At 45.3% G+C, this 19,279-nt stretch overlaps 2 protein-coding genes across 3 annotated transcripts in view; one reads left to right on the top strand and one right to left on the bottom strand.

Annotated features, from left to right (window-relative positions):
• Positions 1-15,164, bottom strand: part of LOC139226346 (spermatogenesis-associated protein 22) — a 135,185-nt gene extending 120,021 nt beyond the window's left edge. Inside the window, exon 1 of the mRNA XM_070857035.1 lies at positions 15,145-15,164. The gene's annotated coding sequence lies outside the window, so the exon portion shown is untranslated. The remainder of the gene's footprint in view (positions 1-15,144) is intronic.
• Positions 11,464-19,279, top strand: part of aspa (aspartoacylase) — a 47,726-nt gene continuing 39,910 nt past the window's right edge. Inside the window, exons 1-2 of one of the 2 annotated variants that reach the window (XM_070857037.1) lie at positions 11,464-11,567; positions 13,943-14,187. In XM_070857037.1, the coding sequence (XP_070713138.1) occupies positions 13,949-14,187 (239 nt within the window). In that variant the 5' untranslated portion in view covers positions 11,464-11,567; positions 13,943-13,948. Of the gene's footprint in view, positions 11,568-13,682; positions 14,188-19,279 lie in introns of those variants that run through there. The other variant, XM_070857036.1, reaches the window with a different exon arrangement.

Raw genomic sequence — 19,279 nt, 5'->3', positions numbered from 1 at the left:
GGAGGAGCGGCGAGAGATCGTGGCGGAGGTGCGCCGAATGTTTGTGGCGGAGGAACGGCGAGAGATCGTGGCGGAGGAGCGGCGAGAGATCGTGGCGGTGGAGCGGCGAGAGATCGTGGTGGAGGTGCGGTGAATTTTTGTGGCGGTGGAGCGGCGAGAGATCGTGGCGGAGGTGCGGCAAATGAGGGTACGGGGCCCAGAAGAGCCGAGGGCCCAGGGGCAGCACGGGCCAGCCCACACTACGATATGTGTGCACACTAGGTCCGTGCAACAGAGCAGGTCTCTAGTCGTCCTGGTTAACACTTGCCACTGGATAAAGGCCTAGCCCTGTCAAGCCCGTGTGGTGGCTGATGTGCAACGGTCACCACACGTTAAAAATATCCACGCACAGGCATCTTCCACCCCCTCAATTGGAGTTCAGGTCTGGAATATCGGGTCCTTCATTGAAACATCTGTGAATCCATGTGGAAGCAAGTCATCCTCGTTCGAGGGACCGCCTATGATGATGAGATAAAATGAGTCTGAACAGGCTCGACTCAGTCTCAATTCCTACTACATGTGGGCTGACAGTACAAAACTGCTGAATACATGAGTTGGCTTAAAATTGATAATCTCATTCAAAAATAAGTGGGAAAAGGAAGTAGGTGAGTGTTTTTTTTCAGATTGGGATTGAGGTATTTTTATATGGGCAGTTCCAGGGGCGCTTGAGTCTACATCGAAGAGGTGTTAGCCTGACTTCCAGTGGGGAACTATGACCACCAGTAACGCATATCAGAAATATAATCTGGCGAAGAGGGAATGTGTGGGGCGTCAGTCAGTCGGAGTCATCAATTTAAAATTGTAACCTAAAGGATGACGGTTAGGGAAAGTTTCTTTACAATAGTGATACACTCCAAAAGTATTTAATTGGCTGTAAAGTGCTTTGAGACATCCGGTAGTTGTGAAAGGCGCTATATAAATGCAAGTCTTTCCTTTTTTTACTTTTGAGAGTTGTTGGAGCATGGACTGCTTTGTCACAGGGAATAGTGGAGCCAGCGACTGTTGTATGCTGTACGGTAAAATTGGATAAATATTTGAAAAGGTTGAGGATACAAAGCTATGAGAAGAGAGTAGGGCAGTGGTATTCATTTTGAATTGCTCTAGCAAAGGGATGACAGAAACATGATGGGCCAAATGGCCACTTTCTTTCTTGCTGGAAACTTCTATGGTTCTGTTGTACTGCAACTATGTCATTGGTGCAATCCAGGTGCTTATTTTTTTACTTGAAGTTAACCCACATTACTCAGCAAATATAGCAGTTTGTACTCATGTCTTGCACATCATGTACCATTGTGTATCCAGCCATCTAATTTATTGTGTATCATTTGCACACTGATACAAAAATTGAATTTCCTGTGATGTTGTTGCAAAGTTAGTATACTTAACAGGACCAGATACACTCTGACAAATATTTCTGTTAATCTGTTTAATGTGATGGCTGTGTGTGAGCTAGCCGAAAAACCAACAATTATCCTCTGTCGGAGGTGTCGTCTTTTGGGTGAGACATTAAATCGAGACCCCGTCTGCCCACTCAGGTGGATTTAAAAGATCCCATGGCACTATTTCGTAGAAGAGCAGGGGAGTTATCCCCGGTGTCCTGGCCAATATTTATCCCTTAATCAACATAACAAAAATAGATTATCTTCTCATTATCACATTGCTTTTTGTAAGAGCTTGCTGTGCGCATTTTTGGTTCCTGCATTTCCTACATTACAACAGTGACTACACTTCAAAAAGTAAAGCTCTTTGGGACTGCCTTGGGTCATGAAAGGCACTATATAAATGCAAGTCTTTCTTATTTCCTTCTAATTGTTCTTTTCGTCCCTTCAACAGATCTGATCACCCCTCAAAACACTCCAATGTAGGGTCTCTCGGTCTCAAGCACTGACATCAACGTATAGACATCACCGTATGTGCCATTTCCATTCCTCTGGATCAGCGTAAAGAAAGAAAATGGTGTGACCATATGGGAATGTGCAAGACACTAACTGAGCTTCCTGCCACGACTGCAAAGCTGCTGAAATGGATAAGCTCAGTGATTGCTTGGCATCAGTGGTTGCTTAGCAACTTGGGTGGGGCTATGGTCCAGGTCTTTGGACCCTGCAAACGGAATTTTGATGTAATTCCATGCATTGCATGTGTCTTTCTATGTACACTCACGCTGACTTTTTTCACTAGAATTAAATAAGGCAGGACGGAAGAGAATAAAAAGGAGGAATATTATCCTGGCCATTATCCTCTTTGCCCCTCCACCCTCATATAAGAACATAAGAAATAGGAGCAGGAGTAGGCCATTTGGCCCCTCGCACCTGCTCCGGCATTCAATAAGATCATGGCTGATCTGATCATGGACTCAGTTCCACTTCACTGCCCGCTCCCCATAACCCTTGACTCCTTTATCATTCCAAAATCTGTCTATTTCCACCTTAAATATATTCAATGACCCAGCCTCCACAGATCTCTGGAGAAGAGAATTCCAAAGATTCACGACCTTCAGAGAAGAAATTCCTCCTCATTTCCATTTTAAATGGACGAATCCTTATTCTGAAACTATGCCCCCTAGTTCGAGATTCCCCCACGAGGGGAAATATCTTTTCTGTATCTACCCAGTCAAGCCCCCTTAGGATCTTATACGATTCAATAAGAGCATCTCTCATTCTTTATTTGACCACTTCTATAAAACCACCTCTATGATCATGCTCAATTAACAACAGTCACTCCAGTTCATTGCACGTGAAGAGCCTAAGAGCAATTCTGAAAGATATGATAAGGCGCTTTATAAATGCAAGTCCTTCTTTCTTATAGATTCAGCAACAGGGATCGGTATTTTCATTCCCTGTGTATAACAGGTTCCTGAATACGTCCAAATTCACAGCATTATGGAATTTTCCCTGGCATTGGTCTGATTTACACCAATTCCAATTAAGAACTCATGATTCACATGATTTATAATAGCACACATATTTTTATGTACCAATTAAATAATGAAATTTGAAAGATTATTTTTACATTTTTAAGCCTGTATCTAGATTGAGTGTAGCATATAGCAGTATTGATTAAAGAAACTATTACAGCTGTGAGGAAGAATGATATGTTCGAGGGATCATCAAATGAGGCCATATGCGTCGAACTGAAAAATAAAAAAGGGGCGATCACACTGCTGGGTGTGCATTACAGACCACCAAACAGTGGGAGGGAGATAGAAGAGCAAATACGTAGGCAAATTTCTGTGAAGTCCAAAAACCATAGTGCAGTAATAGTAGGGGATTTCAACTATCCTAATATTGAATGAGACAAATATAGTGTAAAGGGTATAGAGGGTACGGTATTCCTAAAATGCATTTGAGAGAACTTTTTTAGTCAGTATGTAACAAGCCCAACTCCAGAGGGGGCGGTTCTGGATTTAGTTTCAGGGAATGAAGCTGGGCAGGTGGAAGGGGTATCAGTGGGAGAGCACTTGGGTGCCAGTGACCATAATTCAGTCAGATTCAAGGTAGTTATGGATAAGGACAAGGATAGACTAGAAATAAAAGTCCCAAATTAGGGAAAAGCTAACTTTGCTAAGTTGAGAAGTGATTTGGCCACAGTGGACTGGAAACAGTTACTTGAAGGTACATCAGTGTCAGAACAGTGGGAGGTATTCAAGGAAGAGATCCGGAGGGCTCTGGCCAAGCATGTGCCTTTAAAGAAAAAGGATAGGAATAACAATTCTAGAGCCCCCTGGATGTCCAGGGACTTATAGGGGAGGATAAAGAAAAAAAAGGGAAGCTTATGTCATATACTGACAGCTAAATACTGTAGAATCTCTGGAGGAATATAGAAAGTTCAGAGGTAAAATGAAAAAGGATATTAGGAATGCGGAGAGCATGAAAAATTCTTGGCAAGTAAAATCAAGGAAAACCCAAAGATGTTCTATAAATATATTAAGAGCAAGAGGAAACTAAAGAAAGAGTAGGGCCTATTAGAGACCATGAGGGTAATGTGTGTGTGGAGGTGGAAGATGTTAAATTGGTTCTTAATGAATACTTTGCGACTGTTCTACAAAGGAAAGGGGCAATGCAGATACTGCTATCGAGGAGGAGTGTGAAATTCCGGATGAAATAAACATAGTGAGAGAGGATGTATTGAAGGGTTTAGCAGCTTTGAAAGTGGATAAGTCTCCAGGCCCAGATGAAATGCATCCCAGGCTTTTGAGCAAAGCAAAAAAGGAAATAGCAGAGGCCTTGACCATCATTTTCCAGTCCTCTTTGGATTCAGGCATGGTGCCAGAGGACTGGTGAACTGCCCATGTGGTGTTCTCGTTTAAGAAGGGAGAAAGGGATAGGCTGAGTAATTACAGGCTTGTCAGCCTAACCTCAGTGGTGGGAAAATTATTGGAAAAAGTCCTGAAGGACAGGATAAATCTACATTTAGAAAGGCAAGGATTAATCAGGGACAGGAAGCACGGATTTGTTAAGGAAAGATCGTGTTTGACTAACCTGATTGAATTTTTCGAGGAGGTAGCCAGGAGGGTCGATGAGGGTAGTGCATACGATGTAGTATATATGGACTTTAGCAAAGGTTTTGATAAGGTCCCACATGGCAGACTGGTCACGAAGGTAAAAGCACATGGGATCCATGGCAAAGTGGCAAGTTGGATCCAAAATTGGCTTAGAGGTAGGAAGCAAAGGGTAATTAATGGTTGATGGATGTTTTTATGACTGGAATGAAGATTCCAGTGGGGTTCCGCAGGGCTCAGTACTGGGTCCCTAACTTTTTGTGGTATACATTAATGATCACGATTAAGAAGTTTGCAGATGATACTAATTGGCTGTGTGGTTGATACTGAAGAGGAAAGTCATGGGCTGCAGGAGGATATCAATCTACTGGTCGGGTGGGCAGAACAGTGGCAAATGGAATTTAATTGGAGAAGTGTGAGGTAATGCACTTGGGGAGGGTTAATAAGGAAAGGGTATACACATTAAACGGTGGGCCACTTAGAAGTGCAGATGAACAAAGAGACCTTGGAGTGCTTGTCCACAGATCCCTGAAAGTAGCAGGCCAAGTGGATAAGGTGGTTAAGAAGACATATGGAATGCTTGCCTTTATTGGCCGAGGCTTAGAATACAAGAGCAGGGAGGTTATGCTTAAATTGTATAATACACTGGTTAGGCCACAGCTAGAATACTGCGTGCAGTTCTGGTCATCGTATTATAGGAAGGACGTGATTGCACTGGAGAGGGTGCAGAGGAGATTTACGAGAGAGCTGCCTGGAATGGAGAAACTTAGCTATGAGGACAGATTGGATGGGCTAGGTTTGTTCTCCTTGGAACAGAGGAGGCTGAGAGGAGACCTTATTAAGATGTATAAAATTTTGAGGGGCCTGGATATAGTGGATAGCAAGGGCCTATTTCCCTTGGTGGAGGGGTCAGTTACAAGGGGACATAGGTTTAAGGTGGTTGGTGGAAGGTTTAGAGGGGATTGGAGGGGAAGCTTCTTCATGCAGAGGGTTGTGGATGTCTGTAACTCACTGCCTGGAAAAGTGGTAGATGCAGAAACCCTCACTACATTGAAAAGCTGCTTGGATGGGCACTTGAGGTGCCGTAACCTGCAGGGTTACGGACCAAGAGCTGATAATTGGGATTAGACTGGATAACCTCTTGTTGGCTGGCACAGATGCGATGGTAAGTACTTCAGGGAATCTAATACGGCCAGAGTGATCTCCTGGACTAGTTTCGATTGCCTGGATGGGTCGAAGAGGAATTTTCCCAGATTTCTTTACCCAGTTGGCCTGGGTTTTTATTTTTTTTTGCCTCTCCCAGGAGACCGTATGACTCCGGGTGGGGTGGAGTGTAAAATGTTATGATACATGGAATATCGCAGTTGTGTGAGGCGGATTGGTTGGGCCGGATGCTCTTTTCCTGTCCGCTATTGTTCATAGGTTTATATGTAACCTTCAGGGCTGCTGACCGAAGGCCGTGTTGCTCCTTGTCGGCCGGCGCGGACACGATGGACCGAAATGGCCTCCTTCTGCGCTGTAAATTTCTGTAGGGCTGAAATTCATGAAGCCCAAGGCCCGCCCAAGTGCCGCCCGAAGAACCTTCGATGGCCGCCGAGAGACCGGGTGGTACTTTGCCAAGAAGATTCCTCTAAAAAAGGTGGCAATATTGCCCGGCGGCCAAACAATGGCTTACACCGTCAATCTGGGCGGCAGCGGGCAGGAGCTCTCAATCTCGGCGGCAAAGGCTCTTGCTGCCCAAGTGCCGCCGAGGTTGGAGTCGGGCCCAGGGAAGGTGAAAGACCTGCAAATCAAAATCATCGGAAACAAAAAATAAAACACTGGAGCACCTTCAGGGGACGCCATGCAGTTAAGTCTCTGTTAAAAAAAAACATTTTAAATATTTTCACTAACCTTTTTCTCCCTTCTTCGTACTTACCGTCGGGGTTAGAACAGCCTCCACGCAGTGGTCCTTCCCCCTGCTGGCGTCGACTCCCGCCCGCACCAATCTGGCATCTCAGCAGGTGAGAGGCCACTTGCACTACTTGGCTGACAGAGGACGTCAGCGGGCGGTTCCCGGCAGTACTCCCCTCTTGCCCACTCCAACCCAAGTGAAAACTTGGAGAGAGGGAAAACCGGAGGCAAAACTCAGCGGCAGTGGGTGGTAAGGCCACCAATATCGGGCCCTGTGCTTCTGTGTTCTATGTTTCTATATTTTCAAAGTGCTATGGTAGAATCACAGAATCATAGAAATTTACAGCACGGAAGGAGGCCATTTCGTCCCATTGAGTCCGTGCTAGCCGACAAAGAGCTATCCAGCCTAATCTCACTTTCCAGCTCTTGGTCCGTCGCCTTGTAAGTTACTTCAAGTACATATCTACCAGTGCCACGTGCTAATCAGAGTAGAGGGAGCAGGATAGTTAGAGCAGTGGTGCAAGAGGGAGGGATTCAAATTCCTGGGACATTGGAACCAGTTCTGGGGGAAGTGGGACCTGTACAAAAGGGACGGTCTGCACTTGGGCAGGACTGGAACTGATGTCCTGGGGGTAACATTTGCTAATGCAGTTCGGGAGTGTTTAAACTAATATGGCAGGGGGATGGGAACCTATACAGTGAGACAGGGCAAAGTAATATGGAGCCAGGAACAGATGGTAGAAAGGTAAAAAGCAATAGTGGAAGGCCAAGTAAACAAAGGCAAGAAATAAAAAGGGCCACACTCCATCATAATTCTAAAAGGACAAAGGGTGTTAAAAAAACAAGCCTGAAGGCTTTGTGTCTTAATGCAAGGAGCATCCGTAATAATGAATTAACTGTGCAAATAGATGTTAACCGATATGATGTGATTGGGATTGGGATTACAGAGACATGGCTCCAGGATGATCAGGGCTGGGAACTCAACATCCAAGGGTATTCAACATTCAGGAAGAATAGAATAAAAGGAAAAGGAGGTGGGGTAGCATTGCTGGTTAAAGAGGAGATTAATGCAATAGTTAGGAAGGACATTAGCTTGGATGATGTAGAATCTATATGGGTAGAGCTGTAGAACACCAAAGGGCAAAAAACGTTAGTGGGAGTTGTGTACAGACCTCCAAACAGTAGTAGTGATGTTGGGGAGGGCATCAAACAGGAAATTAGGGGTGCATGCAATAAGGGTGCAGCAGTTATCATGGGTGACTTTAATATGCATATAGATTGGGCTAACCAAACTGGAAGCAATACAGTGGAGGAGAATTTCCTGGAGTGCATAAGGGATGGTTTTCTAGACCAATATGTCGAGGAACCAACTAGGGGGGGGAGGCCATCTTAGACTGGGTGTTGTGTAATGAGAGAGGATTAATTAGCAATCTCGTTGTGCGAGGCCCCTTGGGGAAGAGTGACCATAATATGGTGGAATTCTACATTAGGATGGAGAATGAAACAGTTAATTCAGAGACCATGGTCCAGAACTTAAAGAAGGGTCATTTTGAAGATATAAGGCGTGAATTGGCTAGGATAGATTGGCGAATGATACTTAAGGGGTTGATTGTGGATGGGCAATGGCAGACATTTAGAGACCGCATGGATGAACTACAACAATTGTTTCATCCCTGTCTGGCGTAAAAATAAAAAAGGGAAGATGGCTCAACCGTGGCTATCAAGGGAAATCAGGGATAGTATTAAAGCCAAGGAAGTGGCATACAAATTGGCCAGAAATAGCAGCGAACCCGGGGACTGGGAGAAATTTAGAACTCAGCAGAGGAGGACAAAGGGTTTGATTAGGGCAGGGAAAATAGAGTACGAGAGGAAGCTTGCAGGGAACATTAAGACGGACTGAAAAACCTTCTATAGATATGTAAAGAGAAAAAGGTTAGTAAAGACAAATGTAGGTCCCCTGCAGTCAGAATCATGGGAAGTCATAACGGGGAACAAAGAAATGGCAGACCAATTGAACAAGTACTTTGGTTCGGTATTCACTAAGGAGGACACAAACAATCTTCCGGATATAAAAGTGGTCAGAGGGTCTAGTAAGAAGGAGGAACTGAGGGAAAGCCTTATTAGTCGGGAAATTGTGTTGGTGAAATTGATGGGATTGAAGGCTGATAAATCCCCAGGGCTTGATGGTCTGCATCCCAGAGTACTTAAGGAGGTGGCCTTGGAAATAGCGGATGCATTGACAGTCATTTTCCAACATTCCATAGACTCTGGATCAGTTCCCATGGAGTGGAGGGTAGCCAATGTAACCCCACTTTTTTAAAAAGGAGGGAGAGAGAAAACAGGGAATTATAGACCGGTCAGCCTGACATCGGCAGTGGGTAAAATGATGGAATCAATTATTAAGGATGTCATAGCAGCGCATTTGGAAAGAGGTGACATGATAGGTCCAAGTCAGCATGGATTTGTGAAAGGGAAATCATGCTTGACAAATCTTCTGGAATTTTTTGAGGACGTTTCCAGTAGAGTGGACAAGGGAGAACCAGTTGATGTGGTGTATTTGGACTTTCAGAAGGCTTTCGACAAGGTCTCACACAAGAGATTAATGTGCAAAGTTAAAGCACATGGTATTAGGGGTAGTGTGCTGACGTGGATTGAGAACTGGTTGTCAGACAGGAAGCAAAGAGTAGGAGTAAATGGGTACTTTTCAGAATGACAGCAGTGACTAGTGGGGTACCGCAAGGTTCTGTGCTGGGGCCCCAGCTGCTTACATTGTACATTAATGATTTAGACGAGGGGATTAAATGTAGTATCTCCAAATTTGCGGATGACACTAAGTTGGGTGGCAGTGTGAGCTGCGAGGAGGATGCTATGAGGCTGCAGAGTGACTTGGATAGGTTAGGTGAGTGGGCAAATGCATGGCAGATGAAGTATAATGTGGATAAATGTGAGGTTATCCACTTTGGTGGTAAAAACAGAGAGACAGACTATTATCTGAATGGTGACAGATTAGGAAAAGGGGAGGTGCAATGAGACCTGGGTGTCATGGTACATCAGTCATTGAAGGTTGGCATGCAGGTACAGCAGGCGGTTAAGAAAGCAAATGGCATGTTGGCCTTCATAGCGAGGGGATTTGAGTACAGAGGCAGGGAGGTGTTACTACAGTTGTACAGGGCCTTGGTGAGGCCACACCTGGAGTATTGTGTACAGTTTTGGTCTCCTTACTTGAGGAAGGACATTCTTGCTATTGAGGGAGTGCAGCGAAGGTTCACCAGACTGATTCCTGGGATGGAGGGACTGACATATCAAGAAAGACTGGATCAACTGGGCTTGTATTCACTGGAGTTCAGAAGAATGAGAGGGGATCTCATAGAAACGTTTAAAATTCTGACGGGTTTAAACAGGTTAGATGTAGGAAGAATGTTCCCAATGTTGGGGAAGTCCAGAACCAGGGGTCACAGTCTAAGGATAAGGGGTAAGCCATTTAGGACTGAGATGAGGAGAAACTTCTTCACCCAGAGAGTGGTGAACCTGTGGAATTCTCTACCACAGAAAGTTGTTGAGGCCAATTCACTAAATATATTCAAAAAGGAGTTAGATGTAGTCCTTACTACTAGGGGGATCAAGGGGTATGGCGAGAAAGCAGGAAGTGGGTACTGAAGTTGCATGTTCAGCCATGAATTCATTGAATGGCGGTGCAGGCTCGAAGGGCCGAATGGCCTGCTCCTGCACCTATTTTCTATGTTTCTATATCCAGGTACTTTTTAAATGTGGTGAGGGATTCTGTCTCTACCACCCTTTCAGGCAGTGAGTTCTAGACCCCTACCACCCTTTGAGCGTGAAGAGGTCAGGCGCAGGCAGCGTAAGGAGTGTGTGACAAATCAGTGCCACTCCCCCATTCCCCCGACAAATACCTGTCCCACCTGTGACAGGGTCTGTGGCTCTCGTGTTGGACTGTTCAGCCACCAAAGAACTCACTTCAGGAGTGGAAGCAAGTCTTCCTCAATTCCTAGGGACTGCCTATGATGACCCTCTGGGTGAAAACATTTCCCCTCTAAACCTCCTACCAATTACTTTAAATCTATGCCCCCTGGTTGTTGACCTCTCCACAAGGGAAATAGGTCTTTTCTATCCATTCTATCACGGCCCCTCATAGTTTTATATACCTCAATAAGGTCTCCCCTCAGCCTCCTCTGTTCCAAAGAAAACAACCCCAGCCTATCCAATCTTTCCTCATAGCCAAAATTCTCCAGTCCAGGCAACATTCTCGTAAATCTCCTCTGCACCCTCTCTAATGCTATCACGTCTTTGCTGTAACGTGGATGTCGTTCTACTTAATATTAAGCATTACTCCAAGTCACTTCGCACAATTACAGTGTGAAATAATTAATAGAATGGTGGAGTTGTTTTGACAACAAACAAATGGGAAGTGGGCCAGTGTAGCTGCAGAGGCTTGCCCAGCATTTAGATGCTTGTTGGCCAGAAAGGTAATTAATTTAGCTCATTAAAAGAAAACAAGTAACAAAAAAGACCATTGTAATTCTCGGATTGTAACATGTTTCTGTTATGTAAGTCTTTGCATTCATTACATAACATTTTATTGAACTATTTACGACTGTGTTGCCGATTTCCAACTTTGTGTGACTGATGGACAGGTGTATGCAAATGTGACAAAAGGTCATCGACCTGAAATGTTAACTCTGTTTCTCTCTCCACAGATGCTGCCTGACCCGCTGAGTATTTCCAGCTTTTCCTGTTTTTGATTTCAGATTTCCAGCATCCACAGCCTTGTGCTTGTGTCTGCAAATGTTTATGCTTTTCACCCCCTGGGCCAGCACGTCAGCTGTTGCTGTGCAAATTCGCATTGCAGGAGCTGATTTCTTGCTCCCAGGGATCGGGCTGAGAGATCGTGGCCACCTGTGAAGGGGACAGGAGGGAAGCGGTTCGATGAAAGAGGAAGAGATTGTAACAAGATAATGTATAGTGCCCTCTAGCTAGGAGTTATAGGGAACCATATTGAGAGAGCGGGTCAGTGAAGGAACGCCATTTTAAAGCTCCACATGGCTGTCTGAGATCTCCCAAATAAATAGAGTTAAGTTGAACTAAGAGTGTTCAAGAGACTATAAAATACAGAGATCAAGTAGGTTTTGGGGGAGTGAGTGTCAGCTGGTTTGTTGAACATGGATAAACCCAAATGTCACACTTTTAGATTAAAAATCTATCAATTGTTAAGTAAAAGAAAAGATAAGGTTAAGCCCATTTATTTTTATGTGAAGTTCAAGATTGTTAGGCTGCAACTCCTGTAACTCCACCCGCCCCTCACTCCCTTTCCCTCCCTTCCTTCACCTTCACTCCTTGTCCTTCCTTTCTTCCCTCCCCTCCCCCTCCATTCCTTCCCCTCCTCTTCCCCATCCCCTCTCCCTAACCTTCCCCCTCCTCTTTCCCCTCCCCTCACTCTCCCCTTCCCTTTCCCCTCCCCTCCCCCTCCCCGCTCCCTTTCCCCCTCCCCTTCTCTCCCCTACCCCGTTCCCTTCCTCTCCTCCCCTCCCCCTCACTCCAGCCATAAATGGCCAACCCCTTAGAATCATAGAATGGTTACAGGATGGAAGGCGGCCATTCAGCCCATCGAGCCTGTGCCGACTCTCAGCTAGTTCCACTCCTCTGTCCTTTCCCCGTAGCCCAGCATTTTTTATTCTTCATCATCATCATCATAGGCAGTCCCTCGGAATTGAGGAAGACTTGCTTCCACTCTTAAAGTGAGTTCTTTGATGGCTGAACAGTCCAATATGAGAGCCACAGACCCTGTTACAGGTGGGACAGATATTTGTCGAGGGGAGGGGTGGGACTGGTTTGCCGTGCACTCCTTCCACTGCCTGCGCTTGACCTCTTCATGCTCTCAGCGTTGAGACTCGAAAGGCTCTCCCGGGTGCACTTTCTCCACCAAGGGTGGTCTTCGGCCAGGGACTCCCAGGTGTCATTGGTGATGTCGCACTTCACCAGGGAGGCTTTGAGGGTGTCCTTGTAACGTTTCCGCTGCCCACTTTTGGCTCGTTTGCCATAAAGGAGCTCCGCATAGAGCATTTGCTTAAGGAGTCTGGTGTCTGACGTGCGAACTATGTGGTCTGCCCAGTGAAGCTGATCGAATGTGATCAATGCTTCAATGCTGGGGATGTTGGTCTGGACGAGAACACTGATGTTCGTGCACCTGTCCTCCCAGGGGATTTGCAGAATTTTGCTGAGACATCGTTGGTGATATATCTCCAGCGACTTGAGGTTCATGTCTCTGATCCATACAGGAGGGCGGGTATTACTACAGCCCTGTAGACCATGAGCTTGGTGATAGATTTGAGGGCCTGATCTTCGAAAACTCTTTTCCTCAGACGGCCAAAGGCTGCACTGGCACATTGGTGGCGATGTTGAATCTCCACATCAATATCTGCCTTTGTTGATTGGAGGCTCCTGAGATATGGGAAATGGTCCACGTTGGTCCTTCAGATGCTTATCCAACTCCCTTTTGAAAGATAAGATTGATTTTGCCTCCACCACCCTTTCAGGCCGCGCATTCCAGAACATAATCACACTGCGTTAAAAAAAAATTCTTATATCGCCTTTGGTTCTTTTGCCAATCACCTTAAATCTGTGTCCTCTGATTCCCGACCCTTCTGCCAATGGGAAATACTTCTCTCTATCTACTCTGTCCAGACACTTAATGATTTTGAAAAATCTTATCCCAAGACTATGCCCTCTAGTTCTAGACTCTCCAGCCAGGGGAAACCACCTCTCAGCATTTACCCTGTTAATCCCCCTCAGAATCTTATATGTTTCAATGAGATGACCTCTCATTTTATAAACTCCAGCGAGTATAGGCTCAATCTCTCAGAGGATTCACTCTCACTCAACAGAGTCATAAATACCCCCCACACACACTATAACAGGACTTCTCTCCTTCTTTTCCCCCTCCCCCTGAACAAGGTCTTCCTCCGTGGCATTTAGGACACGAGGAAATCTTCCTGTTATGTTGATAATTTCACTCGCACAAGAGGAAGTACAGCACAATAGTGAAAAATGATGGTACATATCAGTTTCTTTTTAAAGTAAGATGTGCTGTCCAGACTATTAAATGTTTGAAAGCAATTTGAACAGATATCCTCAAATAGATCCAGTACAGATAGATAGGTGCACAGGGAACTCAGTTTGCCAGATTGTCAGCCTGGATAACCAGGAAGCGAGCGAGCTGTCCATATTCATTATCAGGGCGTGTCTGGAAACGCCCACAGGTTTAGTCAGGTCGCGATCTCAGTACAGAATGCTTTCCAATCCCCTGACTGTTACTTGGCATGAACGAACTCTTGACTGATCGGTTATTTCAGCAGCAATGATATGCAATCGATTTGGGGGAAGTTAAGACCAATGGGCGAGCCTCGCTAGGACGATCCAAGTTTCACTTTCGCCCAAAGTTTTTTTTAAAAAAGTGTTGGTATTGCAAGAGTTTTCTCTCTCTCTCTCTTTCCACAGCCAGCCATGGCTTCTGCTGGGGCTGCCTGCCTGCCTGCAGTCCGCAGGATCGCTATATTCGGTGGCACTCACGGCAATGAACTGTCGGGGGTATTTTTAGTCAGGCACTGGCTGAAGGACAGGACGGAGATCCAGCGCTCGACCTTTGAGGTGCAGCCCTTCCTCAGCAATCCGGCCGCCGTGCTCAGATGCTCTCGCTACGTGGACTGCGATTTGAACCGAGCCTTCACTGCGGAAAATCTCAGGTGAGGAGTACTCTCAGTGGGGTAGCACACTCTGGCCTCTGAGTCACGAAGGTTGTGGGTTCGAGTCCCACTCCCCGAGACCTGAGCACAAAAATCGAGGCTGACACTCCAGTGCAGTGCTGAGGGAGTGCTGCACTGTCGGAGGTGTCCTCTTTTGGATGAGACATTAAAGCGAGGACCCCCCCTCTGCTCTCTCAGGTGGACGTAAAAGATCCCATGGTGCTATTTCGAAGAAGAGCAGGGAAGTTATTCCCGGTGTCCTGGGCACAATATTTATCCTTCAAGCAACAGCACTGAAACACTATCTGGTCATTCATCATCATAGGCAGTCCTTCGAAATCGAGGAAGACTTGCTTCCACTCTAAAAGTGAGTTTTCAGGTGACTGAACAGATTATCTGGTCATTATCACATTGCTGTTTGTGGGAGCTTGCTGTGCGCAATTTGGCTGCCGCGTTTCCTACATTACAACAGTGACTACACTTCAAAAAGTACTTCATTGGCTGTAAAAGCGCTTTGAGACGTCCGGGGGCCGTGAAAGGCGCTATATAAATGCAAATGTTTTTAATTTGATGGCTCTATTAAGAGCCCTGGAATGATGGAAAGCAATGCACAGATTTGGAAAGGCCGGTTCTACAGGTGGCTCTCTGGGATTGCAGAGTTATGGACATACACCCAGGAAGTGATTGCCAGACCGTAATTTTATCAAGGGCTCCATACAGCATTGTAAGTCACCAAGCCAGGCCCAGTTGTTTATAAGCCTTATATGACAGAATCTGACTGTCTGGAAATCACACATGTTACCTTGCAAGGTATACCCCACATCATTCCTCACAGTAAGTGGGCGATTCCAGTGTTAGGATAGAAATGTTATGTGGTGTAATGCATAGCCTAGAAATCCCAGTCGGCTGCTTCCTGCGGGCAATCGGGTAAAAAAGTTTAAAAAGATGCACACCTACCTGAACCTGCTGCGCCCACGCGAGTTCCCAGTCCTGAGGCCTCCACTGACTGTGTGTCGCGTTACAGCACATGCACGTCGGGACATGCACAGGGCTGGAGCTGCAGTCACATGGCTCTGGGCAGCCAATCCAGGTAAAGTATGTTCTCATTCATAATAATGGGAACTCCGTAAGTTGGAGTTCCCATTATTATGATTGAGAAACACCCCAAACACAAATAAAAAAATAGAAAAAATACATCACATATTTTTATTAATTTAAATTAAATATATTTATGTATTATAAAAAAAAATATTTTTCTGTTTTTTTTAAACGTTTTTTAAATTATGGTTTAAAATAAACTTGCCATAGTGGGGAGGGCTTTTAACAATAACATGTGTTTTTTACATTTTATTTTATTATGTTTTTGTGTATTTTAAAACTCTTACGCTTTTATCAGGCACAAGAGTTTTCAGGACATCCGCTGGGCAAGATATGGGTAAATACCACAATCTTGTCCGTGCAAATGTCCTGGATGTAGAGATGGGTTGGATCTATCAAGCTCCAACTTGACGGATTGGAAAAGCCGGTTTTCAACACATGCACATTGTGCGCTGAAAACCAGCTTTTGTGATACCTTCCCGGGTCCATACACACTCCGTACGGACCCGGGAGGCTGGAATTTCTGGGCCAATGTATTACATACAGTGCTGCAAAAGCGGTGTGTTTGAACCAGCCTGTCCCTTTTAAGGCCAACTGAATCTAATTGCTGTAAACAAACACAACCTGCCAGAGATTGGTTCTGTTAGTGAGGGGAATTTGCTTGTGAATTCCTGGCTCCGGGTTAGAAGAAATAAGCAGGACATAACTGGCTTACCTTCATAAGAACGTAACACAAGAACATAAGAATTAGGAACAGGAGTAGGCCATCTAGCCCCTCGAGCCTGCTCCGCCATTCAAAAAGATCATGGCTGATCTGGCCGTGGACTCAGCTCCACTTACCCGCCTGCTCCCCATAACCCTTAATTCCCTTATTGGTTAAAAATCTATCTATCTGTGATTTGAATACATTCAATGACTAGCCTCAACTGCTTCCTTGGGCAGAGAATTCCACAGATTCACAACCCTCTGGGAGAAGAAATTACTTCTCAACTCAGTTTAAAATTGGCTCCCCTGTATTTTGAGGCTGTGCCCCCTAGTTCTAGTCTCCCCGACCAGTGTAAACAACCTCTCTGCCTCTATCTTGTCTATCCTTTCATTATTTTAAATGTTTCTATAAGATCACCCCTCAACCTTCTGAACTCCAATGAATAAAGACCCAGTCTACTCAATCTATCATCATAAGGTAACCCCCTCATCTCCGGAATCAACCTAGTGAATTGTCTCTGTACCCCCTCTCCAAGGCTAGTATATCCTTCCTTAAGTAAGGTGACCAAAACTGCACGCAGTACTCCAGGTGCAGCCTCACCAATACCCTGTACAGTTGCAGCAGGACCTCCCTGCTTTTGTACTCCATCCCTCTCGCAATGAAGGCCAACATTCCATTCGCCTTCCTGATTACCTGCTGCACCTGCAAACTAACTTTTTGGGATCCATGCACAAGGACCCCCAGGTCCCTCTGCACCGCAGCATGTTGTAATTTCTCCCCATTCAAATAATATCCCCTTTTACTGTTTTTTTTCCCCAAGGTGGATGACCTTACATTTTCCGACATTGTATTCCATCTGCCAAACCTTAGCTCATTCGCTTAACCTATCTAAATCTCTTTGCAGCCTCTCTGTGTCCTCTACACAACCCGCTTTCCCACTAATCTTTGTGTCATCTGCAAATTTTGTTACACTGCACTCTGTCCCCTCTTCCAGGTCATCTATGTATATTGTAAACAGTTGTGGTCCCAGCACCGATCCCTGTGGCACACCACTAACCACCGATTTCCAACCCGAAAAGGACCCATTTATCCCGACTCTCTGCTTTCTGTTAGCCAGCCAATTCTCAATCCATGCTAATACATTTCCTCTGACTCCGCATACCTTAATCTTCCGCAGTAACCTTTTTTGTGGCACCTTATCGAATGCCTTTTGGAAATCTAACTACGCCACATCCATCGGTTCACCTCTATCCACCATGCTCGTTATATCCTCAAAGAATTCCAGTAAATTAGTTAAATATGATTTCCCCTTCATAAATCCATGTTGCGTCTGCTTGATTGCACTATTCCTATCTAGATGTCCCGCTATTTCTTCCTTAATGATAGCTTCAAGCATTTTCCCCACTACAGATGTTAAACTAACCGGCCTATAGTTACCTGCCTTTTGTCTGCCCCCTTTTTTAAACAGAGGCGTTACATTAGCTGCTTTCCAATCCGCTGGTACCTCCCCAGAGTCCAGAGAATTTTGGTAGATTATAACGAATGCATTTGCTATAACTTCCGCCATCTCTTTTAATACCCTAGGAAGCATTTCATCAGGACCAGGGGACTTGTCTACCTTGAGTCCCATTAGCCTGTCCAGCACTACCTCCCTAGTGATAGTGATTGTCTCAAGGTCCTCCCTTCCCACATTCCTGTGACCAGCAATTTTTTGCATGGTTTTTGTGTCTTCCACTGTGAAGACTGAAGCAAAATAATTGTTCAAGGTCTCAGCCATTTCCACATTTCATAGAAACATAGAAAATAGGTGCAGGAGCAGGCCATTCAGCCCTTCTAGCCTGCACCGCCATTCAATGAGTTCATGGCTGAACATGAAACTTCAGTACCCCCTTCCTGCTTTCTCGCCATAACCCTTGATCCCCCGAGTAGTAAGGACTTCATCTAACTCCCTTTTGAATATATTTAGTGAATTGGCCTCAACTACTTTCTGTGGTAGAGAATTCCACAGGTTCACCACTCTCTGGGTGAAGAAGTTTCTCCTCATCTCGGTCCTAAATGGCTTACCCCTTATCCTCAGACTGTGACCCCTGGTTCTGGACCTCCCCAACATTGGGAACATTCTTTCTGCATCTAACCTGTCTAAACCCGTCAGAATTTTAAACGTTTCTATGAGGTCCCCTCTCATTCTTCTGAACTCCAGTGAATACAAGCCCAATTGATCCAATCTTTCTTGATAGGTCAGTCCCGCCATCCCGGGAATCAGTCTGGTGAACCTTCGCTGCACTCCCTCAATAGCAAGAATGTCCTTCCTCAAGTTAGGAGACCAAAACTGTACACAATACTCCAGGTGTGGCCTCACCAAGGCCCTGTACAACTGTAGCAACACCTCCCTGCCCCTGTATTCAAATCCCCTCGCTATGAAGGCCAACATGCCATTTGCTTTCTTAACCGCCTGCTGTACCTGCATGCCAACCTTCAATGACTGATGTACCATGACACCCAGGTCTCGTTGCACCTTCCCTTTTCCTAATCTGTCACCATTCAGATAATAGTCTGTCTCTCTGTTTTTACCACCAAAGTGGATAACCTCACATTTATCCACATTATACTTCATCTGCCATGCATTTGCCCACTCACCTAACCTATCCAAGTCACTCTGCAGCCTAATAGCATCCTCCTCGCAGCTCACACTGCCACCCAACTTAGTATCATCCGCAAATTTGGAGATACTGCATTTAATCCCCTCGTCTAAATCATTAATGTACAATGTAAACAGCTGGGGCCCCAGCACAGAACCTTGCGGCACTCCACTAGTCACTGCCTGCCATTCTGAAAAGTACCCGTTTACTCCTACTCTTTGCTTCCTGTCTGACAACCAGTTCTCAATCCACGTCAGCACACTACCCCCAATCCCATGTGCTTTAACTTTGCACATTAATCTCTTGTGTGGGACCTTGTCGAAAGCCTTCTGAAAGTCCAAATATACCACATCAACTGGTTCTCCTTTGTCCACTTTACTGGAAACATCCTCAAAAAATTCCAGAAGATTTGTCAAGCATGATTTCCCTTTCACAAATCCATGCTGACTTGGACCTATCATGTCACCATTTTCCAGATGCACTGCTATGACATCCTTAATAATTGATTCCATCATTTTACCCACTACTGAGGTCAGGCTGACCGGTCTATAATTCCCTGTTTTCTCTCTCCCTCCTTTTTTAAAAAGTGGGGTTACATTGGCTACCCTCCACTCCATAGGAACTGATCCAGAGTCAATGGAATGTTGGA

The sequence above is a fragment of the Pristiophorus japonicus genome, chromosome 16 (assembly GCF_044704955.1).
Source record: "Pristiophorus japonicus isolate sPriJap1 chromosome 16, sPriJap1.hap1, whole genome shotgun sequence".
NCBI classification, from domain to species: domain Eukaryota; kingdom Metazoa; phylum Chordata; class Chondrichthyes; family Pristiophoridae; genus Pristiophorus; species Pristiophorus japonicus.
This window is presented reverse-complemented; position numbering and strand designations above follow the sequence as displayed.